Source organism: Ascaphus truei, chromosome 3, assembly GCF_040206685.1.
Source record: "Ascaphus truei isolate aAscTru1 chromosome 3, aAscTru1.hap1, whole genome shotgun sequence".
In the NCBI taxonomy this organism is placed as follows: domain Eukaryota; kingdom Metazoa; phylum Chordata; class Amphibia; order Anura; family Ascaphidae; genus Ascaphus; species Ascaphus truei.
In genome coordinates, this window is record NC_134485.1 from 45109841 (window position 1) to 45135737 (window position 25897).

The 25897-nt window shown below is 37.2% G+C and overlaps 1 protein-coding gene across 13 annotated transcripts in view; it reads left to right on the plus strand.

Annotated features, from left to right (window-relative positions):
- ROBO2 (roundabout guidance receptor 2) overlaps positions 1-25897 on the plus strand; it is a 1224910-nt gene that overhangs the window by 1118989 nt on the left and 80024 nt on the right. For all 13 annotated transcript variants that reach the window (XM_075593984.1, XM_075593978.1, XM_075593980.1 and 10 more), the window contains 3 exons: positions 9294-9525; positions 20291-20415; positions 24291-24462. In XM_075593984.1, the coding sequence (XP_075450099.1) occupies positions 9294-9525; positions 20291-20415; positions 24291-24462 (529 nt within the window). The remainder of the gene's footprint in view (positions 1-9293; positions 9526-20290; positions 20416-24290; positions 24463-25897) is intronic.

The window sequence follows — 25897 nt, forward strand, 5'->3', positions numbered from 1 at the left end:
ATATGAAAGAGGAGGGGAACTCACAGCTGACAATACACATATCCTCTTCCTTAATGTTACTCTTATGTCTGAAGCACTTATTCCCATGACCTGTTATTTATATTATTTGTTATTTATATGATTACAACATGTATTACTACTGTGAAGCGCTATGTATATTTGTGGCGCTATATAAATAAAGGCATACAATACAATACAATAACATGAGGACAAAGGCACATAAGTTGGTCAAATAAATCACCAGTGGCTGAAATAATAAACAGCCAGTTTGTATTGATACAAAAGAATTGGTAGCTCTCTAGAAGGCACTATTCTGTAAAGTAACACATGGTGCAGATCTGTGTACTATGAATAGAGGTATGCCTATAGTATAGCCATAGATTCAGATAGCGACAATATTGCCTATGATAATTGTGATACCATTGTGATACATGCTCTTATCCTGTATTCTTTGCAATTATCATAGGCAATATTGTCGCTATCTGAATCTATGGCTATACTATAGGCATAGCTCTATTCATAGTACACAGATCTGCAGCATGTGTTACTTTACAGAATAGTGCCTTCTAGAAAGGTGCCAATTCTTTTGTTTCAATACAAACTGGCTGTTTATTTTTTCAGCCACTGGTGATTTATTTGACCAACTTATGTGCCTTTGTCCTCATGGTATATGTGTATTGTCAGCTGTGAGTCCCCCTCCTCTTTTATATTTCTCCCCCTGTTTTTATCTTTATATCAATAAATTTGTAATAATAATTCTATCCATTGTTTGCCGTGTGATTCATTATAAGGATACGTTTTGGTTGCGTTTTATATATATATATAAATGTAAATACAACTGTATGCTCATCTGCACGTCTTAGGCAGGTCTGCAACCCCGCCTTTCACCATTATCACCCAGCACACAGCACTTCCACTGCAGCAAGAGATTCTGGGAAATGACATGCAAATGAGCACATAGCTTCAAAAACCATTTTTAACATGGTTCCCTATAGGCTTAAGCTTGCTGCATGGTCACAGCTTTGAGCACAGCCAGGGTTAAGGTGCATACCCAGAAAACCCACCCACAGACAGCTGTTTTGACCTTAATGGATATCATCATTGTGGTGTTGGTTAATATATATATATATATATATATATATATATATATATATATATATATATATATATGCAAGAGAAAAAGAGAAGACCCCGCATCCACAAGACATATAAACACAGCTAAATACCGACACTGGAAAATTCCAAACTACAGTGATGTGTCGGTGGTGCTATAAGGGCAGTATAATAGAATGAGAGAGAAAAAGAAGGCCCTTAATAAAGCACTCTAGTATGTGTATCAGTACAAGTCACATAAGGTTTATTGATAAGTTGTCACAGAACAAAAATGGTTAAAACAAAGCACAGAAATATTTAAAATACAGCATGGATCCCCTGTTCATTACAGAGCTAAACAACTCCTCAAAAAGGGATACCCAAAATACACTCAGATAGTATTCTGAAACACCTGACAAAATAAACCTGGTGTGACACCCAACAGACTAAGTAATCACGGCTAGGGCTATGTAATCATCAGCAAAAGGTCATATATGCCTACTATCCCCTATAGTGTAGGGTTTGTCTGAAGCGACAAAGAGTTGTAGGTAAGTGACAGCAGAGATACACAATACAGCCTACAAAGCACATGTAAGCCTATAGCTGAATAGAGTGATACATCACCTATGGTCTGGTGCAGTGTGGTCGGTACATGTGGGGGAGAACATGGAGGGATGTTAGAGCATAGTAATGTTGCCCAGAGAGGGGACAAACCAGGGGATCCTGCCTGCTAGACCTGCTCCTACGCGTTTCGGCACACAGCCTTCTACTGGGAGTGGTGATGTAAACAGGGTAACATGCAGGTTTAAAAAGGGAACTAATTGGGCTAGTAGGTGTGGTCACCTGGCAAAAATCTGATTGACATAGATTATGCCAAGGACAAACAGGTGTGTGCTAAAGATGAGGCTGTATGAGTCAGTGATGGTCATAGGTTATCAGCCAATAAAAAGTCTTATTGTGGGGACACTCACACACCTCCAAAATAGTCAGTAATTACCTGAATACCTGCCTGGTGAATCCAATGTGTGGCCATGGCAAAAAGCTTATCCTCAGGCTGTAGCACATAAAGTATCTCAGGGCCACAGGTGTAATAAATTCACTATAATGGCATGTTGTGTTCGAGGGCAGAAAATGAGCCTCCCATATGTTGCTGCGCATGTCCGTGACGTCATAACGTCGCGTCTGGCAAGGCAGGACGCCCTAAGCCTTGTAATGGGCACTTGCTCATTTTCTGCCCTCGAACACAACATGCCATTATAGTGAATTTATTACACCTGTGGCCCTGAGATACTTTATGTGCTACAGCCTGAGGATAAGCTTTTTGCCATGGCCACACATTGGATTCACCAGGCAGGTATTCAGGTAATTACTGACTATTTTGGAGGTGTGTGAGTGTCCCCACAATAAGACTTTTTATTGGCTGATAACCTATGACCATCACTGACTCATACAGCCTCATCTTTAGCACACACCTGTTTGTCCTTGGCATAATCTATGTCAATCTGATTTTTGCCAGGTGACCACACCTACTAGCCCAATTAGTTCCCTTTTTAAACCTGCATGTTACCCTGTTTACATCACCACTCCCAGTAGAAGGCTGTGTGCCGAAACGCGTAGGAGCAGGTCTAGCAGGCAGGATCCCCTGGTTTGTCCCCTCTCTGGGCAACATTACTATGCTCTAACATCCCTCCATGTTCTCCCCCACATGTACCGACCACACTGCACCAGACCATAGGTGATGTATCACTCTATTCAGCTATAGGCTTACATGTGCTTTGAAGGCTGTATTGTGTATCTCTGCTGTCACTCACCTACAACTCTTTGTCGCTTCAGACAAACCCTACACTATAGGGGATAGTAGGCATATATGACCTTTTGCTGATGATTACATAGCCCTAGCCGTGATTACTTAGTCTGTTGGGTGTCACACCAGGTTTATTTTGTCAGGTGTTTCAGAATACTATCTGAGTGTATTTTGGGTATCCCTTTTTGAGGAGTTGTTTAGCTCTGTAATGAACAGGGGATCCATGCTGTATTTTAAATATTTCTGTGCTTTGTTTTAACCATTTTTGTTCTGTGACAACTTATCAATAAACCTTATGTGACTTGTACTGATACACATACTAGAGTGCTTTATTAAGGGCCTTCTTTTTCTCTCTCATTTTATATATATATATATACAGTGGTTGACAAATCACCAAAAAATCTACTCGCCTAACAAAAAAATCTACTCACCACCTAGTACCACGTGTGCTGCTTGGGCCAATAGGAGCTCACCACGATGTTAAATCCACTCGCCCGGGGCATGCAAATGTATAGGTTTGTCGAACACTGTATATATATATATATATATATATATATATATATATATTTGTAGGGGGGGGGGGGGTTACAATGACTGAAGGAATTAAATGTTTAGGTGTACAAACATAATATGTATACTGTAAATATGTATGTGTGAATATATTTCTAAATTTTAAATGAAACAATTTCAATAATGGTGTGTACAGTATTTGCTTTATGCATTTAAACACTTTTACATTTGTTTTTAGAAATGTCAATCTATAGTAGTCAGATCTCAGTAGAAGCAATTATGACTAAAACATTGTAAGTGCTGCTTTTTTATAATACTATAGTTTGACACAATTATTTCTTCAATGGTAATATGCCGGTAAAGCACATCTAAATTCAAAAGTGTCACCAATTTTCTCTGTGCACTTTCCTCCTGAATGTCCCCCCATTACATGAAGTTTAACATGTTCAAAACAGAACTAATACTCTATCCCCCTTCCACTGCCAGCCCTACACCCAAACTCTCCCTCTCTGTCAATTACAGCAGGTTCTCATCAACACTCCTTCATTCCTCACATTCCGTCCCTCAAAAAGTCCTGCCATCTTCACCTCGAAATATTGTATTGTATTGTATTGTATTGTATGTCTTTATTTATATAGCGCCATAAATGTACATAGCGTTTCACAGAAGTAATACATATCATATAAATAACAAATAATATAAATAACAGATCATGGGAATAAGTGCTTCAGACATACTGTAAAAGTAACATTAAGGAAGGAGTCCCTGCTCCGAGGAGCTTACAATCTAATTGGTAGGTAGGGAGAACGTACAGAGACAGTAGGAGGGAATTCTAGTAAGTGCGTCTGCAGGGGGCCAAACTATATGTATCATGTGTCCATGATTATCCAGTGCTATTCATATGCGTCTTTAAGCAGATGTGTCTTAAGGTGGGTCTTAAAGGTGGATAGCGAGGGGGCTAGTCGGGTATTGAGGGGAAGGGCATTCCAGAGGTGTGGGGCAGAAAGTGAGAAAGGTTTAAGGTGGGAGAGAGCTTTAGATACAAAGGGGGTAGAAAGAAGACATCACAGGGATATGCCCTTGTGTCACTCATGAAGCAACTAAAATCAGAATTCACTCAATCATTTTGTCCCACCTAGACTACAGTGACTTTCTCTTAGTTGGCATTCCCCTGGTCTGCCTATCCCAACTCCAATCCAACCAAAATGCTGCTGCCAGACTTGTCTACCTCACTCACCTCTCCACTTCTGCTGCTCCCCTGTGCAAATCTGTAAACTGACTTTTCATATCCTCTAAAATCAAATTTAGAACCCTATCTCAGGGTTGCAAAGCTCTTAATGACTCTTTAACAACAAAAATGCTTTTGAATGCGGTGGGTTGTTCTGCCATGCTTTATCATCCCCAAAATGTATTGGATCGAATATAACTACCACTGAATGAACCAGCAGGTCTGCTACTGTAAATGGACATATATATCTTGTTAAAGTATACATGAAACCCATTTAGCCACTTTAATGTTAGTGGGCAAATACTGGTAGCAATTTGTAATGTCATCATAACCATGATACTTCATACTGTTGTTAATATGTCATCATATGAGATCAGAGACAAGATCTCCTATTAATCTGGCTATCAATAAAAATGATAGTAGCCTGGAAACTGTTGGTTGTCGGGTGCAGGCTGAGTTAGGTTTTGGATTAGGAACATGACCTCCTAATACACTCAGTAATGCACTTTAAAATCACACAGATCATTAAATATTGAAACTACCTCACTTGAGCATAAAGGGTTATGATGGAACGCGTAGGTACTGTACCCGCTAAAAATGATGTCTAACATGTTTATTAGGATAAACGGAATCACGGACTATGAAGGTTATCTGCGAGATTTGTACAACTGTTGAATCTGGTTCTTGTTCAAATAGATCTTTCAGAAAATCTTTTTGTCTATAAAACATTTAATTAATGAAAGTCAAACATAAAAAAAAAACAATTTACCCTGATTTACAGACTCCCTTCATCTGGAAACAGCTGCTTAATGTTCTCCTTAAAAACACAGCTTGCTTCTTTCAGTATTAACAAGCTATTATTGTGAGTTACATCCATATCAGTGCATAAATTCACTTAAAGTGAACACGGAGAAGTTTATAAAAATTCTAACCTAATGTCATTGCAGCATATGTTGCAACAATGTTTACATTGACAATGTTGATGGAATTCATGTTGTTGCACAGTATGCATATATTTACATTCAATATTCATAGGTATCCTGGTTTGTAGTGTCATAGCTATTTTGTTCTCCTAAATTAGTTTAGAGGAGGTACATAGATTATATGACAATAATCAGGTTCCCAACAGGATTTTACATTTTTTTTGCCATAAACCTCATTATAACTAATGCCAGTGGTTTCTATGTCTAATTTCAATATCAAGCAAAAATACCACATTTATAAGTACAAATTAATTGACCTACAATTTTTTTTAGAGATTGTTAATGTTAATCTATAATATTTATGTAGTATGGTGTCTTACCATTAGATAACAAGCATATGAGTTATTATATCTGTGCAGAACATAACAAAATACACCTTATATATTAGGTGTGTCCACCTTCATAGCACATCAACTCTTGAGGATTTCCATCTCAATAACTGACTAATTATAAAAGCCCTGGCTGCAGAACTACAGTACTACTGAATGAAAGCTCTCATATAACAAGTGTCTCACTGAAAGCAAAATAACTAACTTTTTTCCTTTGATAATACTTGACAAAGGTCCGAATGAGGGCTGAAACGTTGATCCGTCGATTGAAAAACCCTTTCACTATTTACAAGCCTTTTGACTGCTAGTATTTCTTTCTATATCTACTGTATGTTTATATCTCGACAATTGAATATTCTGAGTATGTTTGGTATGTTGCTCCAAAACATGGGACACCTGAGTGTTTCAGGAAGAAATTCTGTGGCTGCCGACCTACCCCCAGTCACCCTTTATATCTGAAGAAAGAACTCCACACAAGTATTTGTTTATCGGTTATTATGCTTTATTGGATGGAAGGAGCTTTATTTATCGCTAAACCTCAGTAATCAATGAAGCACAGATATTAGACTTGTGTCTTCTCTCCGATCATATCTCTGTTTGTCCTGATTTATACCAAAGGACCCAGAACAGTAACTTTTTCTACAATAACTGCTAACCCTGAGCACCCTCCACTACATATATTTACAGTGATTCAATGAGCCATACAGTTCCTTATAACTGGGCCAAAAACTCTTGGGTGATTACCACCATCAACAAAATACTGTATTCCTTTTTTAAGTAGCTCCCTCATTGCCTTCTAGTTCAAATAAAATAAAGATAATATTGAGAGCTTCACACTTTACGATAAAATAAATAAAAGAAAAACAAAAGCTTCACTCTGTGATTTATATTCTCATAAGCTTTCCTTTCGCATGGCATGTTAAAGAGGATCTTGTCACCCAGGTAAGCAGCATTGCCAGGTCTCAAGTAGGCTTGTGGGGAGAAAACTTACATATATCTCCCCCCAAGTTGCGAAGGCACTGCTTTCTTCTTTAATTATTTTATAGCACTAATGAGTCTCCTGTGGACTGTTATTCTCAAACATAAGTCATAGGCTATGATTGACTCTTCATTACCCGTATATAGGTTTTACTGTACTTAAAGTGTCTTGATCATTAAAGCAGCAACTCGTCCTAAAATTGCTTTTTCTTCAATACCTGAATGGGTGGGTTACCCAGTGCTGAATCTCAGTGGTTCAACTGTCAGAGACATTTACTATGGTTCTTAAGATATTATTTGTTACATTTGCTGGTAAAAAATGACCAATGCAGTACACCAATACAAAGCTGTAACATCATTGATGGATGATGTTGAGGTCTTCAATTGGCCACCACAGCGTGGCTGACTTTGGCAGCCATATTGTGTCCACTGGATGAGTAAATATTCTTGTCTCATGGATGCAAATACTGATACCAGAAATGGAAGGCCCAGACTGCTGCAATTCAGCTCACTGGGATCCCTCATTTACATGCTGAGCGAAAAACTTAAAAACATAACTAGCAGGATGAATTGCTGCTTTAATAAACCATAGCTGACTCTTCATTGATAGCGTTCCATTTACTCCTGACACAAAGCTTATCTAATACAAAGAACGTATACAGTGTAGTTAAGCTACCAATGAGAAATCCATCACCACCAGTTACAACAAGTCTTCTATACATGATTGTCTTTCTCATTTCCTTTCCTCATAAATCTCTTTTCTTGTACTAGCAATGTGCACAGATAAGCACCTAGCAATTACAACATTTTCCTCCTGTCTTGATCTTCATATTTTATTTGATATCTATAAACCAAATATAAATGCGTATTAATGGCTTAATTAGTTAGATGCACGTTTTTTTCTCCAGTTCAAGTATGCCGTTCCACATAGAATCAGCATTCTCAGGCTCTTTATCCTTCTGCTGAATGCTTCACTTGATTGCTAACAATATAATTACACACCTGTGCTAACTTTGCTTAAAAAAAAGGGAAAAATATGATTAGCTGCACCTGTACCTGACCAGAGCTGTTGTATTGAAGTACATTGAAATGCATAAAAGGGTCCAACATGTGTTAATTAGATTTAAAACATCAATCCAGGTTGCATTTCTAGCTTTTGCTTGTTTTTTTTAATAGGTTTAAAGAAGAGGATCTCCGGAGTTGAACCATATTCATGTCAGCTCCAGGGACCCCCTGCTTCCAGAAATACTTACCTCCATTGGTGCTGCTGGTATCTCTGTTGAGTTTAAATGTCCAGGTCACGCCAGCCAATAGAAAACCGCACGGCTTGCTATTGGCCCGCGTGTCGCCGGACATTTAAACATCGCCATTATGTTAGGCACACAGGTTTCCTGGCTGCAGAGATACTGGCACCCCCTATGGAGGGAGCTACCTGGAAGCAGGGGGTCCCCAGGGCTGAAATTAACAGGGTTCCTTTAATAGCAAAAAAATACAAGCAATGCAACCTGGATTACAGCTTTAATGATTTGTTTAAAATACATCTTTATTTAGATTTGAATGCTAACATGTCTAATGTTTTACAGTTATAATATAATAGTTACACAGAGAAATTAGAGGGATAGGGAGGAAAGTGTAGCATCACATGTAGAGTGCAAAGAAAAAAATAGAAAGTCATGTAAATTGGGACAGTGCCTAAAACAGAGGATTGTGTCCATGAAATTGTAATAGCCATTACTGTGCAGGGATGTGTGTTCATGCTGCAGTCTGCGCACAACATGTACATGCAGTGAGCACTCAGCGCTGATTTGATGACAGCATTTGACGAATATAAAAATGTATTTGAGATCCCATGCACTTAGCTGGTTTGGTTTCAGATAGATGATTGAAAAGTTATAAAATAATTGATTGAAAATGAACTTGAATTACTCATTTACATGACTGGTCCACTCAGTGCCCAGAAGTAATGGAAAAATAAGTAATATTAAACAATACTGTTATATTTATATGGGAACCTTGTAAGACTAGTTTAAATCGCAAGCAGATGGCTTTTTAAAAGGGTTTCTTCTGTACAGTATGTTTTACCCACTACAAACTCCCATTTGGTTTCCATTTATTTAAATACTCATCACTTAAAAAAATGAAAATAGCTATTTTTTTATTGTAATAAAATGCCAAATCATGGTTGTTAGGCCCAAGATACTCTATATTCTCAGTTTGCAGTTTGAGTCACCTGTAACATTTTAACAATGACTTTCCATATACTGTAGGAAGTTCTTTAAAAAAATATATAATTTGATGAACGGCTTCCATTTTCTCACTATCATTTCTTCACTTAGGTTCTAATACTGCTTAATGGAATTTCCTTTCAGGTTGACCGTCAGTCCCAGTTTATTCAGGGTTACAGAGTAATGTACCGTCAAACTTCAGGTCTACAGACTCCATCTGCATGGCAGAACTTGGAGGTCAAAGTACCTGCTGAACGCAGCACTGTGATAGCCAACCTGAAAAAGGGAATTACTTATGAGATTAAGGTTCGACCTTATTTCAATGAATTCCAAGGAATGGATAGTGAGTCAAAGTCAGCCCGGACATCTGAAGAAGGTCAGTATAACATGATCTGCTTGAATTCACTATACAGTACTATGTTTTTATGCTATTCTAAGTAATAATATCATGAACGTTCATATCTACAATGTTAAATACAGACTCCTATTGAGAGGGGTGTTCACAGAACCTTGCAGACATTTTTTCTTTTTTTTAAAGGTATTTATAACAGAAAATAGTTTTTTTTTAGTAGTTTGTAGAATTGCCTTGACCTGAGTAAGGGAGAGAACACTTGAAAGCTTCTCTTATAATATCAATTGTTAGTCCAAATGAAAAAGGGATCACCTAATACTGAAGTAGTCCTTTTTCTCTGCACTATCGCATCTTGACTAACACGGCTATTTCTACATAATTCAGTAGTTAGTATGAACAGACCATGTTAAAGTACATTTACAGAAATAAGATTTACTTCTTGCCCTTTTCCAAACTTTTGCTCTGTATTGTGGTTGTCTAACTTTCTGACTGAACTTCAATTAAGAAGCAGCAAAGAATGTATCTTTTAGTATATATCTGTAGAGTTCTCAAAGTGACATTTTCATTTATAGACTCGTCCTTCAGCAAGCCCGTAAGGTAAGTTTATATTTTAAAGGCCACTTCACATGTGGGAAAACTTGCTGCCTTGGGTAGATTTTTATAACTTCTTTTGCCTAAAGATATGTTAAAGTCACAGTCCTTGATCTGCTACACGGATTAATGTAACCTTCAGCTAATCTACCTGCTGCCATTGCCTTCTAAAGTCCATGATAAATAATTTTATCATCTGTCAAATGTCATCCACTGTAGCAGATAATCTGGGTCCAACTGCTGGGAAGACAGAGCAATTTCACAGTTTACAAAGTACCACAAATTGTTTGCACTCATGCTCCCTGGCAACAAAGCTTTCCTGTTAAATTGATTAGAATATAAATGGTTAGGAATATATTTTGCTTTGCAGTATCCTCTTACATTTTAAACCAACTAATTCCCACTTTAACAGTACTGTTCTGTACATTTTTCTTCTGATTTCAGTTGCAAAAATATTTTGGTTGACTTTAACATTGGTGTTAAAATAAACCATAGCATACAGGGATTGATTGCTGTCCCTCTAGCATGCATAGTGATACCTTTATCACTTGAGGTCATATACCAAAAACAGAACCCAGAAGTTTAGTTTGGATGAAGAGTAAATCCAAAGAACACAAACAGAACATAATTCTACAAAAATACATAATAGTACATCATACAGAAGTCAAATAATTATATTCTGAAACATGTTACAGCATATGGTCCCATCATTAAAAGTAGAGAACATAAAAATAAACCTACACAAACAAATAGTATATGATTTGATTAAAGTTAAATATGGCACTCAGAAGTTTAGCATGTAAGCATTATGCTTCTGAATGTTCATGTTACTTGTTATCAAACGTCCATCCAATATCTAATGTATTGTGCCTCTGATGTCCAGTGTGAGCACTGGGAATCTGATGACTTGCAAGCCCATATTCTGCATCAGATATCAAATGTATAACACCGCAGGAATTTGGAGGGCTTTATTAGGTAAAGAATTTAGCAAAAGAGTGATAGTAAAGTAGCACCGAACAATCCCAGATATAAACTACTGTAGGTCATTTGTTTGTTGAATGGATACATTTATTGAAGGGTTAATGTATAAAAGTATAAACCCAGGTTGTCAAACTGTACAGTACATCACTTTGCATTTACATTAAGTTTTGAGATAGTATTATAAAATATTTTTATTAATTGAAATACATATGGAGGACTTTTTTTTACCCCCAAATAAATACTGTTTACATAATAGAAAATAGAACTGCAGTGATTAAGCATCGTTTCGTTTGTTGCATGGCAAGCAGACGACGGTGCAGCTTAGAAAATAGCTCTCCAGAAAATTGTCTGTTTATGTATTCTTTCACATCAAAAAAAGCAATCTCTTGAAATCCAGTATGCTGGCCTCAAATAAAAGAGCCAAGAGCAATACGAACAAATCAAGGGCAGTTGACACATTCCAAACAGGGCCAACCTTCATTGGATTACTTTTTATATAGAATGGTACTTCAAAGGCCACCCTCCAAAAATTAATTTCACCACAGTTAGACTTTTTATCTGGAGAAGACATTTGTCACAATCCAGTATGCATCCATTCCCCACCTCTTTGGCCTTGTGAAAGTAACAAATGGAATTCACTTTGGTTGTGTCGGAAAAAGATGAGCAGTGATTTCGGGTCTTGCACATCTGTGGAAGGAAGCTCAGTACTGAAATAATTGACCTGTCAGCTATCAGGCATCGCGTCTCCACAAACCAGCAGCAAGGGAAATGAGAAAACGTTTTAAAAAATGTTGTTTTGCAATGTGGTCTATTTAATAACTGCAGCATCCTCAGACAAGTGGTTTAATTTATATTCCTGTTTCAGCTTGCAAAGATATAAAACTATGAGAGGAAGAGGTTTTATATTTTCTAAATGTACTATCTTGTGTGGCTTTTCTGAAAGTGCAGTACAGATAAATTATATAAAGACGCAACTAATTTCCACTGGGTCCTATACAAGTACTGTATTTCAGATAAAGTGGTTATTTAGTCTCCATATATAAACGTGGTCTCCTCTTTTGATATTTTAAAACTTTTCGCCTGAAAACAATGAAGCTACTCTTTTGTTTGCATTATAATTTCTAAAATGTGTTATTTTGCTATTAACATGCATTATCATATTTCAAATGTTTATTTTACTTTTAAACACCAACAGTGGGTGTTAGCTTTGCATTTAAAAGGATTATTCCCCAAAGCTGAGCTACACACTAAGCCATTTAACTGAGAGGCAAAACTGGTTTTGGTGGATGGCCACTAACCCACTGGTTTCTATGATTAGTGATTTATAGGACTGCGAAGGGAAGCTCACCCTTTCACTTTTCTTAAATGAGTAATAAATATATATGGAAACTAACAACAGTTAAAAATAAGTTGTACATATTAAAACTAGTCAGCCTGTTAAGTTATGCAGTTAAACTAAAGGGCTAACCCATTATACTCTGAAATGGCATCAAGTCACTAGTAGTTTTCTGCTTTTGGCAGTGTGATTGGCCATTTCAGTGAATGGGGAGACTAACAGTGACAATAATAGCACATTTGAGTGCATTGGTTAGAGTGTATATATGAGCACATTCTCATTTAGTGAGTAGTGTGGGTCCTTTTAGATCTTAGGAACCCTGATATTTATACTGAGGTTCTATGTTGGCACGACCTGCCATACATTAGTTACGTGTAAGTGTGTTGGCTGCCTACATTTTTTAATGTAGTGTATGTAGTGGCAGGTATACATTGACAATGAATTACTGACTTTCTTGTACCACTTACACAGGTGTGTAATTACATTTCTGGTAATCACTTCAAGCTTTGAGCATAAGAATAAGAGGCTCAGAAGGATGATACTTGAGGTGGAATTATGTACTTGATGAGAGAGGAAAATTGAAGACGTGTGTGCGAGAAATTTGATGATGAAAACAGTACTATAAAGAAGTCCAACAGCTAGGGAAGGCTACATGCGCTAAATAAATATCCCCCTATTTAATATAGTGAAGAGAGGGATAGCACACAATTAACAACGCATGAGCTTCCATTCCCATCAATGTGCAAACTTAAGTTCTTGCATTATTAACTGTGTATTATCCTTCCTCCCACTGCTGTATATTAAACATGGCTTTAGAACATTGCTTGGGATAAAGTCAAATAATGTGCCATGCAGAGCAAGAAGGGAGTCAGGAAATTAAATTGGAAGCCCATTGAGGCTAGTAGAAAAGCAACCATTTCCAAGGCACAGGTTGTTCTGGTATAATTAAAGATAGGAGTAGAGATGGGCCCTTGTGTCACAATTGTTTAACTGTTTTTCAAATGACATTCAAGGGTGTTTTTGATTGTAAAAACACTCAGGCGACTGACCCACAAAACACCCCTTCCTCCCCTCTGCAAATGTATAGCCATTCAATTAGCCCAAATGCTCCAGACCCTGAAATATATGGGAGGAGAAATAAAACTATTTTACTAGAGTCCCAGGTGGTATATATTCCCTCAAACCCACCATTAAACAACACATGGAGGGACACGTGCACAAAAAGGAGCATGCTTCAGATACCTGGTATATATGCTAATAGGATATGCAAAGTTTATTTAAATTACTCCTATTAGCATATATCCCAGGTATATCGGTGTGCTCATTTTTGTGCACAGGTGTCTCTCCATATGTTGTTTCTACTCTCTCGCAAAACCCATATTTCAGGGTCTGGAATGTAATTATTTGCAAGCTAATGAAATGCGCAGTGGCAGCCGGCGGTATTGCATACACGAACGAAGAAGCGCAATGCACACGTCTGCAAAGAAACACAACTTATGCAGTGAATTCGTACATCGGCAAGAAATGTTCCCATCTCTAGATAAGATTATCAGGTTAAAAGATTAATGTAGACAATGAGTGGAGATGTTCTGAATCTAGATATATATTTGAAAATATAAAAGACTGAATATACCAAATCTCTGTAGGCACGAGGTGTCCACTAAAAGTATGTTTATTATAAATAATCATTATCAATTCAATTTCTTTTTTAAATCACTATGATGAAAAGAATAGGTACATGGAAAACTATGCTTCCTAAATCATTTGGGATCATTTGCTGTTATTAATAGTCAGAGTTATTGTTCCAGAAAATAAAATGTGTTTTATTGGATTTGAAGGCTTGTAAAACTTATTCTAGTTCAGAATGGTGTGTGTGTGCACTGCAAGGTTGAATATCAAAATTTGATATTTAATGTCCAAAGTACAGAAACCAATGTTTCATTCCTCTCTGGGACTTTTCTCGGGGAGGTCTAAAGCCATATGTTATGTGCAGATACATAAACACTACTTTAAGCCGGAAGTGAAAAGTGCCAGCCAACAGGAAATGGCCCTGAATCCATGCCCCTGAGTACCAGGCAAAACATCTTGCCATGAATATCTTGTGCTCTATGTGGTCTGCTTAAATTAAATGCATAATATTACACCACTACGAATATGCTATATGTAAATGAACAAAAGTGTATGTTTTTAAATATTGAAAACATTTGGGTAGAGCCCAGCCCCTGTAGAACATAAAAACGAAAAATCACTTTATATTTATTACATTTCAGCAGACAACATAGAGAACAAGATATCCATGTTGAAATTGTTTGTTATGATGCTTGCTTGGTAGTTAGGGGTGTGGCTTTGTGACAGCTTTGTGGGCGTTAACTGTGCTCTGGCACTTTTTACTTCAGAGTGAAAGTAGTGTATATGTATCTGCCCATCACACAGTATGGCTTTACACCACCCCGAGGAAGGTCCCAGAGAGGACAAAACATTGTTTTCTCTACTTTGGACGGTAAAGATCACATTCTGATATTCAACCTTGCAGTGCTGTGTCTATTTCATTGGAGTCTATCTTTTCAGTGGCTGGATGCATAGTTGGATTGCTTGTTATGAAGTTTTCTTAGTGTGTGTGTGTGTGTGTTATGGGGATAAAAAAAGTGGCAAAAACCCTCCACAGCAAAGCATATAGCAAATGGAAATATGACTGTATGCTCATTTGCATGTCTTAGACAGGTCTGAAACACCGCCTTTCACCATTATCACCCAGCACACAGCACTTCCACTGCAGCAAGGGATTCTGGGAAATGACATGCAAATGGACACACAGTGTCACCTTTTGCTTCAAAACCATTTTTAACATAGTTCCCTATAGGCTTAAGCTTGCTGCATGGTCAGGTTTTCTGGCTATGCATCTTAACCCTGGCTGTGCTCAAAGCTGTGACCATGCAGCAAGCTTAAGCCTATAGGGAACCATGTTAAAAATGGTTTTGAAGCAAAAGGTGACACTGTGTGTCCATTTGCATGTCATTTCCCAGAATCCCTTGCTGCAGTGGAAGTGCTGTGTGCTGGGTGATAATGGTGAAAGGCGGGGTTGCAGACCTGCCTAAGACATGCAAATGAGCATAAAGTATTATTTCCATTTGCTATATATATATATATATATATATATATATACACCCACATCACACACCACACACACGTGTATACAGCTATTCCATTTGATAAGGCAAACTTATTGATAGTCTGTGACAATACAGTATTTTGCATACATACAGATGGGGGATGCCATTCGGAAGATTGGAGCCCTCTCAAGCAGCCGTGGCTTTTACAGAGCTGTAGCATTTTGCTTTTCTTCTGGTGGCCCCGGGGACAGTAAATTGGGCTACATCTGTATTATCAACTTGCTAGGTTGTTATTTTCAGTATAGATAGCCACAACAATAAACTAAATAGCTGGTCTATTGTATTGTATGTTCTATTGATGTATTGTGTTGTCGACCTTTCTATTTGCTTCAAGTCCCGAGAATCTATTTTGTCAGGTTTGATTAGTTCACATTAGAAACTGCTTTAGAAAAGCTTGACTTGTGCTTAGCATGTGCTTTTGTCATTTGAGCTTTTGGTAATTAGGTATAGTGTGTAGGAAGTGTCTTTTAGAAATAAGGGAGAGAATCAGAAAAAAAAGATAAGACCCTAACATATTGTGACTTTGCTTTTCCGTAATAGTGTGAGATAATTTAGTTATTTTTGTATTTAGTTTAAAAAAGTTTTCAAAAGGAATATCGCATACTGTTTGTGAATGGAAAAAAACCCACCTTTTAAAAAGGGAGTAAACCTTTTGGACAATATTTAATTTATTTCAATCTATTCTTATATTCTTCTTCACTTCTATGCTTTTTGTGTCTTTATTAGGTCGATTGGGACTTGGGTGTGGTTAAAACTTCTACAGCGTTTTGTGTCCTTTCACCATATTGTGTGAATTGCATATTCATTTAGATTTGGTGTGATGGAATAAGGGTTAACTTTGAATATTAGTATATCTGTGGACAATATTGGAAAAATATTCGTTCTATTGTACACTTGAAAATATTGATACTCTTGAATCACACACACAGAAAAAACCCGCACAGCTTATGCTAACCACAGTGAGGTGCTGACTGGATGGAGACTATTAATATCATATGAGAGAAAAAAGGACCCAGTCTTCCAGCACTCTGTCACAACAAATGTAGAATTATAAAATTAAAATACTTTATTGATAACCAAGAATAAAAAATAGGGTGTTAAAACGTAATTAAACGGTGTGTTATAACAGCACTTGACTGTATCCTTCATAACCCATCCGAGATAAGGTGGGTAGATATAGTGATAAGATCCCTTATAGATATTCGGGATCAAGGCGCTATCTGTTATAGCTTCCTAAAAGATATAGGAGATGGGTCTATTGGAGCTCACTTAGAGGTTAATCTCAGTATTAGTGTATCAGTGCATGTGTTACGCACTCAAGTGACACACCAATAATATAAGCGTTTTATGGCATAGTAAGTGACAGGTTAGACCATATCTGCCCCTGCTTGAAATAGCGCTGCTCGCTTGATAATCTCGCTAACATTGAAGGTGCTAGGTCTATGGTGGAATCGTATTGTGCCCACAGATGAAATAAAGCGCAGGCTAATAAGCAAACAAAAGGTAAGGTATAATTCCGTTGGCATTGATCAGGTGTGTATTTGATATACCATGGACACCTATACTGCAGAAAAGTAATTGATGCAGACCACCATATGTGCTGCTGATATGTCGTAGGATTTATGGGTGTGCTCTTGATCCACAGGGCTCACCTATATTATCAGTTGAGTATGGCTGCATCAATATTGAGCTTGATGGTGCAGTGTGATTACCAGTCATACATTAGCCATTCTGTTTGAATCCACATAAATACACCTAGTGCACATTCACAGTCACTGATCCCAGGGCTGGGTGATATGGTGCATAAAGGAGGCAGCTAATGTTGAAGCAACCTCCACTATAATTGTGGTGGCTAGAGCTGGTATCAACGCTGTAAACTGCTCAAAAGTAAGTCTGCCAGTATCCGGTGAGTACACTGACAAAATGCCAACAGTGTCAACCGGTAGGTAAAGCGGGTGTATGTGGGGTTGCTGATGGGATGAAAAACACACTGTATGATCACCCCACCCCCCTTATTAACCCTTGATGACAGATAAAAACCTAATACCAGTTTGTGTCTATCTGTGAATCGCATGGTCCCCTATATCAGCGCTGATCTTGGTTATATCAGCGCTGATATGCTCGAGGACCTGCCTGTCTGTGAGTGAATAGACCCTGTGAGGTAGTAGGATCCCGCGGTACAGTGACACAGCGCGATCCTAAGTAAACATACACGCCGTGGGAAACCGCAAGTCTAACAACGCGGATCAATATCCATCAGCTGTTGTGTTCAAATCAACCGGTTTCCCGCGTGTGCAGGAGAGAAAATGCCGACGCGCGCGCTTCACGTAGTGAACGCTTCTTCAGGGCACGTATAGGTGTCCATGGTATATCAAATACACACCTGATCAATGCCAACGGAATTATACCTTACCTTTTGTTTGCTTATTAGCCTGCGCTTTATTTCATCTGTGGGCACAATACGATTCCACCATAGACCTAGCACCTTCAATGTTAGCGAGATTATCAAGCGAGCAGCGCTATTTCAAGCAGGGGCAGATATGGTCTAACCTGTCGCTTACTATGCCATAAAACGCTTATATTATTGGTGTGTCACTTGAGTGCGTAACACATGCACTGATACACTAATACTGAGATTTACCTCTAAGTGAGCTCCAATAGACCCATCTCCTATATCTTTTAGGAAGCTATAACAGATAGCGCCTTGATCCCGAATATCTATAAGGGATCTTATCACTATATCTACCCACCTTATCTCGGATGGGTTATGAAGGATACAGTCAAGTGCTGTTATAACACACCGTTTAATTACGTTTTAACACCCTATTTTTTATTCTTGGTTATCAATAAAGTATTTTAATTTTATAATTCTACATTTGTTGTGACAGAGTGCTGGAAGACTGGGTCCTTTTTTCTCTCATATGATATTACTCTTGAATCACAAATACCTGTTCACATGAAAATTGATAATTTTATAAATGTATGACCACTGCATGTGAACCTTACTTTTGTGCCAAAAAGGTAAAAAAAAGTAATTTTGAGAGGTAAATGCTGTATAAACTAATTGAGTGAACATAAGTGAGACAGTGTATTGTTAAAATTAGTTACGTTTTATTAATGCTTATGTAAAGTCCTGTTATGATATCATATACAGTACATTTATTTATGTATACCTGGGGATCAAAACGTCAGGATCCTGGAACCATTTGGTACGGTACGACTTAATAAACACATTCTTTATATCCTGTGCTGGCTTTTACAGTCCCGTTTGGAAATGATTAAGCATATTGACTAGCCTCTGGTAATCATGCGGCATGAATAGGCACTAGAATTATTTGACTGGAGTGTTATATATATATATATATATATATATATATATATATATATATATATATATTAATATATATATATATATATATATATAATAAAAAACGAATAGACAATACCGTTCTGTGGCTAGTAAAATGGTTTTATTTGTGCGAGCTTTCGAGACACAGTGATCTCATTTTCCGGCAGTGTTACAATGGATAAAGCAATAAAGGATCTTACTTAAAAACAGTGCATCCTGGAATGTATCTGTGACAGAAAACTATCCCTCCCCCCTGTGCAGTATGCGATTTATGACTTAAGGTGTTAAATGGTCCCTGAATGTTAGTGATGTAAGGGTGTGTGTGTATGTATGTGTGTACATATATATTTATAAAGTGCCCACAGTGTATACAGCGCTTTACAACAGGTGTGTCTGGGAATACCAATGGTGTGGGTAGGTGTAGAAATGTAAGCGGGTGTTGCATTTCGTTAGCCACAGAATGGTATTGTCTATTCGTTTTTGATTATTAAGCTCAGCTAACACGGTACAGACACCTCTACATCATACATATAAATATACATATACATATATATATATATATATACATATATATATATATATATATATATATATATATATATATATATATATATATATATATATATATATAACAAAGGGATAGGCACACCATATGTATGTTATGCCTATCCCTTTGTTATTTTTGTACAGTACCTTATAGGTACTCAGGTAGCAGCACCCTCCCCAGTAGTCTGGTTTATACTAGTTAGGTGTGTGCCCTAATCCCTTCACACTATACAGTAGATAGCAAAAAAGGGTATAGTTATGGAGAACTAAAAAAATAGAAAAAAACATCAAATCACTATCTGTCTGGGGTGCCAGTGGATAGAACAGCAATATCCGGACCAAAAATTGCCAATTGTAAATAATATATCATTTGAATCCATTAAATTCTACAAAGGTAAAATCAGTGATGTTTCAAGCTTAGATGGCTCTTTGCCAAGCATACAAAGCGCTTTGTACGCTCGAAACGTCGCTGATTTTATCTTTGTTGTATTTGATGGAATAAAATGATATGTGTTTTTTTTGTTTTGTTTTTTACAAATGGCGAATGCAGTGGAACTCTGGAGAATACAACACTGTAATTAATTAAACATTCTTTTTTTTGCTGAGGAACACATACTGTACATGGATTGCTGCCTCTTTATTAAGCAGATGTTATCACAACAGCTAATATTTCACCATCAGTACCTTGCTATGTTTGCATATTTAGATCTGTGAGCTCAGCGCATTGCCTGCCTGGATATAAACCAGGTTAGCAAAAATGAGGCTTCAACTGCACGATTAATGTCTCTTTCCTGATTCTCTCTTTCCTTGCTATAGCCCCAAGTGCCCCGCCACAGTCTGTTACTGTTCTAACAGTGGGAAACAACAATAGCACTAGCATCAGTGTCTCCTGGGACCCTCCTCCTGCAGATCACCAAAATGGAATAATTCAGGACTATAAGGTAATGTTATTTCATCATGTCACAGTGACGTGAATTTCAATAGAACATTGTCACATAGATAAATTAGTCAGTATCAAAAATATTAATGCATTTAAATTCCAATTCACATGACTATCACTTTCTCCTGTTTAATGGCTATATACAGTATTTCTCAATTCCCTTTACCATTATTTTCCATGGTGTCAAATGAAAATGTTTATTTGTGCTATCAGTATACTACAGTACATTCACGTTATTTTAACATAGGTGCATTTACATTGTGACTAGTAAGGTTCCTAAAAACAAACATTATGTGTATATATATATATTTTTTATTTAAATTTAGGTGGGATCAATATTGCAAGAAGATTAATTAACCCCCATGCCGGTATTAACCTTAACTTCACCTCTATCAATACTTATTACTTCACTAAATTAATCTTGGTACTGCAGTCATTAATACTTTATAATATATTTAAAGCATAGAGTATGGTTAACTTCTACACAAGAGCAATAAAAACTTTAGAAAATATTATCCACTGCATTTAACCATGTAGCAGTACTGTATGTAGCTGCAGTTTCTTAAGTACTATAAAGCAAGCATGGGAACAATTTAAAAAGTTTTTTAAAGATTTAGCTATCAGGTGTAAATTACACGTCTTACATAATTTTGTACATACTGCACATATATAATTGAGTATCTATAAACAATAGTAGTACAAAGTCAACATTAAAACAGGGCAGTAAATTAAGCGATAGGGTGCTTTATTATTATTGTCATCATGCTATGCTAAGGTTATCACATTTAAGTTTTTATAATATGGGACAAAGAAATCCAGTAGGAAAATTAAATTTAAAGCCAGACATTTCATATATATGTTTTAGGAACAAAAACACACACTGTTTCTCCTCCCCCAGCTCTTCCTCTGCCCCAATCCATTTCTCCCCCCCCCCCGTCCATCCATTTCTTTCCCCCCAATCTTTTCATTTCTACCACCCCAATCTATTAATTTCTTCCCCCCAATCTTGTAATTTCTTCTGCCAATCTATTAATTTCATCCCCCCATCTATTAATTTCTACCCATTCCTTCCTTCACCAATCTATTACTTTCTCCCCCCCCCAAATCTATTCACTTCTTTCCACCCAATCTATTCATTTTTTCCTCCCCAAATCTATTCATTTCCCCTACAATCAATTAATTTGCCCCCAATCTTTTCATTTCTCCTCATCAATCTATTCATTTCTCCCTTCCAAATCTATTCATTTCTACCTTCCCAATCTATTCATTTCCCCCCAATCTATTAATCCCCCCAATCTATTCAGTTCTTTCTCCCACAATCTATTAATTTCTTCCCCCAATCTTTTCATTTCTTCCTCCCCCAATCTATTCATTTCTTCCTCTCCAATGTATTCATTTATTTCCCCCAATCTATAGATTTATTTCCCCCCAATTTATTAATTTCTTCCTCCCACATTAATTTTTTTCCCTTTTGAACTAATAATTTCTTTCCCCCAACTTATTCATTTCCTCCCACCAATCTATTAATTCCTCCCCCACCCAATCTATTCATTACTCCCCAATCTATTAATTTCTTCCGCCCAATCTATTAATTTACATAGTTACCTAGTAGATGAGGGTGAAAAAAAAACATACGTCCATCAAGTTCAACCTATGCTAAATTTAGACAACGTATTATATTCTCCTATATCGTACTTACAGTATATTGACCCATAGGAAGACAAACAAAAGCCTCCAGTGAAAAGAGGTATCATCCAATGATATCTCATAAAGTGTGGTCTAACTAATGCTTTATAAAGGGGCATAATTATGTTTACTTCCCTTCCACCCATTGCCCGTTTAATGCAAGATAAGATCGTGTTTGCCTTTGCAGCTACTACATGAATTTGGTCACTATTGAAAAGCCTGCTGTCTACAAGCACTCCTAAATCCATCTCCATCTCCATCTCCATCCATAATTTATCCCCATTTAATTTGTAAATCGCCTGTTTATTCTTGTTTCCCAAATGCATAATTTTACATACATTTATCTATATTAAAGCTCATTTACCATTTACCTGCCCAAGTTTACAGTCTCTCCGAGTCCTTCTTGCGAGAAATTACATCCTGCTCTGTTTCTACTATTTTATACAATTTAGTGTCATCAGCAAAGATGGAGACTTCGCTCTCTATGCCAACTTCAATGTCATTAATAAACAAGTTAAACCCCCCCAATCTATTCATTTCTCCCATCCCCCAAATCTATTCACTTATTCCCCCCAATCTATTCTTCCCCCTAATCTATTAATTTCTTCTTCCCCAATCTATTAATATCTTTCTCCTCCAATCTATTCGTTTCTTTCTTCCCCCCAATCTATTAATTTATTTCTCCCCCAATCTATTTGTTTCTTCCTCCTCCAATATATTAATTTCTCCAACCCTATCTATTAATTTCTTCCTTCCCCATTCTATTAATTTATTCACCCCCAATCTACTAATTTCTTTCCCCACCAATATCTTCACTTCTTTCCCCCAATCTATTGACTTCTCCCCCAATCGATTTATTTTTTCCTCCCCAATGTATTAATTTCTTCCTCTCTCAATCTATTCATTTCTTCCCCCAATCAATTAATTTCTTATTCCCCAATCTATTTAATTCTTCCCCCAATCTATTAATTCCCACTCAATCTATTAAGTTTGTCTCCCCAATTTATTCATTTAGTCGCCCCATCTATTTATTTATTTCCCCCAATCTATTCATTTCTCCCCCCTCAAAACTATTATTTTCCCCCAATCTATTAATTTCTTTCCCCCACCCCCCACTCTATTCATTTGCCCCCCCCAAACTATTCATTTATTTCTCCCTGATCTATAAATTTCTTCCCCCTAATCTATTCATTTCTTTGACCCAATCTATTCATTTCTTTCTCCCCCAATCTATTTATTTCTTCCCCCCCAATCTATTCATGTCTTTCTCTCCCAATCTATTAATTTCTTTCCCACAATCTCTTCATTTCTTCCCCCCTATCTATGAATTTCTTCCCCCCAATCTATACATTTCTTCCTCCCCCAATATATTGATTTCTTCCCCACTACATCTAATAATTTATTTGACACATTCTATTAATTTCTTTCCCCATCTATTCATTTCCCCCAATATATTCATTTATTTCCCCCCCGATTGATTAATTCCCCCGTCTATTAATTTCTTCGCCACCAATCTATTCCTTTCTTTCTCCCCCAATCTGTTAATTTATTCCTCCCCAATCTATTCATTTTTCCTCCTCAAATCTATTCATTTTTTTCCCATTTCCATCTCTCAGCCTCTCTCCTTCCTCCATCTCTCAGACCCCTTCTCTCTCCATCTCTCAGCCCCCCTCCTCGCTAAAAGTGCCCTGTTGCAGTCCACAACTCTTACCCGTCCTGATGGCAAACACCGGAAGTTGTATTTGACTTCCGGGTCGGACTGCTTAGGTGGGCTCCACCTCTGCCCTCCACTGCTGCCACCATTCCCCTCTGCACCAGCCGACATCCCCCGCCTTCTTCTGCCGGTATCCTTCTCCTCCTCCCATCACTGCCGGACGGACCTGCATGCGCCCCTGAATTGTCCCGTTGCCTCCTGAAATAAGAAACAATTATGCATCCCAACAGACCTTTCAGGAACAATGGAACATATAATGAAAAAAGGGACAATCCCTTGTATAAGGGACCTCTATGCTATGCACATCAAATGACTCCTTTTGCAGCTTTGAGTTTAAATAGTAAGAAGGTTTGAATAGCATTTTCTTTGGCGCTGTTGACGTAATAAATATTTTTGGAATCTAATTCAGCCAGAAATCTGATGAAACATGTCAGTGTTTTCTTCTTCTTTTTGTTCTAAATATTATTTTTCTTCAGATCTGGTGCCTAGGTAACGAGACACGGTTTCACATCAACAAAACTGTAGATGCTGCTATTCGATCAGTGGTGATAGGTGGTCTTTTCCCTGGGATACAGTACCGTGTTGAAGTTGCTGCAAGTACAAGTGCTGGCGTTGGTGTAAAAAGTGAACCACAGAACATTTTAATAGGTACATTTCCCTTTGCCCTTTGTGTTCCCTTATCCTTGTTTATATTGGTTCCCAGTTACAATTTGTGTCTACCGCGGCAACAAACACAAAGCACAAATGTATTTGGTGCCACGCATGCGTGCGCACAGCATGTAGACTTTTCACAAGTTTTAAAAATAAATAAAGCAATCATCTTTCACCACATATACGTTTGAACAGGTGATTTGCAATTTATTTTTGCTTAGTTTGTTCACATTGTATTTCCGGAGTGCTTGAAAAGCCTCCAGGGTTTAATATTTCTTCAGATTATTTTCAATGTTGTGTTTTAGCAATGCTTATATAAATCATACTTAAATGTAGGAAAAGTTAAAACCCTAGGCAACCATAGAAAAAGCATATTTGGATCTGTCTTGTAAAGTTGATGCATAATAAAGTCTAGTTTTTCACGAATCTTTAATTTTTGTTAAATAGATTTGTTACATACTGTACATAAGGCATACAATACCTACAATTTTGATAATCTAGTGATCTTCAGGGCCAACTTTGAGTTCTTTTAGGCTATTGCTCACTGTTGGTATTGTTTGACTCTTGTTTATTGTCTTTAGATTTCATAGTCCTAAGCATCTCTCATCTGGAGAACAGGGCAAAAGAGACATATACGCACAGCACATTGCTTGCGCTGTGTTTTTGATGTATTGAAATAATACTTGTAAATTAACATACATAAGACACTCTCCTAAACATTGATCCTTTGAGTACCTTTTTTTAACTTTTATTATATGTCTGTTTCTTACTAATACATTGTTCGTTGAAAAAAATATTTGATATCCTTTAGAAACATTTATTTAAAATTGTGTGTAAAATAATCTTAAAAGAAATCACGTTAGCAACAGTAAGTGAATTAAGAAAACCATACACCTAGAATGTAAATTCTACATATACATTTAGAATTGATGCCTTTATTAGAGTCCCTAGTTTTTGACCATATTTAGTATTATTTGAAACCAATATACTGATATATAGTGCTTCATACTGATAAAACCGATGACCCAGTTGCTTTTTAAGTTATGTACTCATTACAAGACATAAACAAGGTAGTACAGTATACTGTTCAGTGAACAACGATGTACATTTCTTCTGCTGTCAATTCAGTACAAACCCCAAGACTAGGAGTTTATTTATTGTTACCAGCTAAAGCTAAAATGATTTTAATGGTTAGGCTTTTTAATCTTTTATTGTTAGTGTATCCATGGCTGGGTGTGGCTACTATTCAACCCTGTACTGACATATCAGTCCTGGTACCAGCAGGCAGTGTTGGGATCAATCATGGGTTTTCCCCACTAAGGCATTACCTTTGAGTGACAGGGGAGGAGCTGGGATCAGGTCTGTGTTCTACCAAATCCTGGGTTCAGACCTGGTACCCTCCCCCTGCTGTGCTTAAGAGGGTTGCATCCTA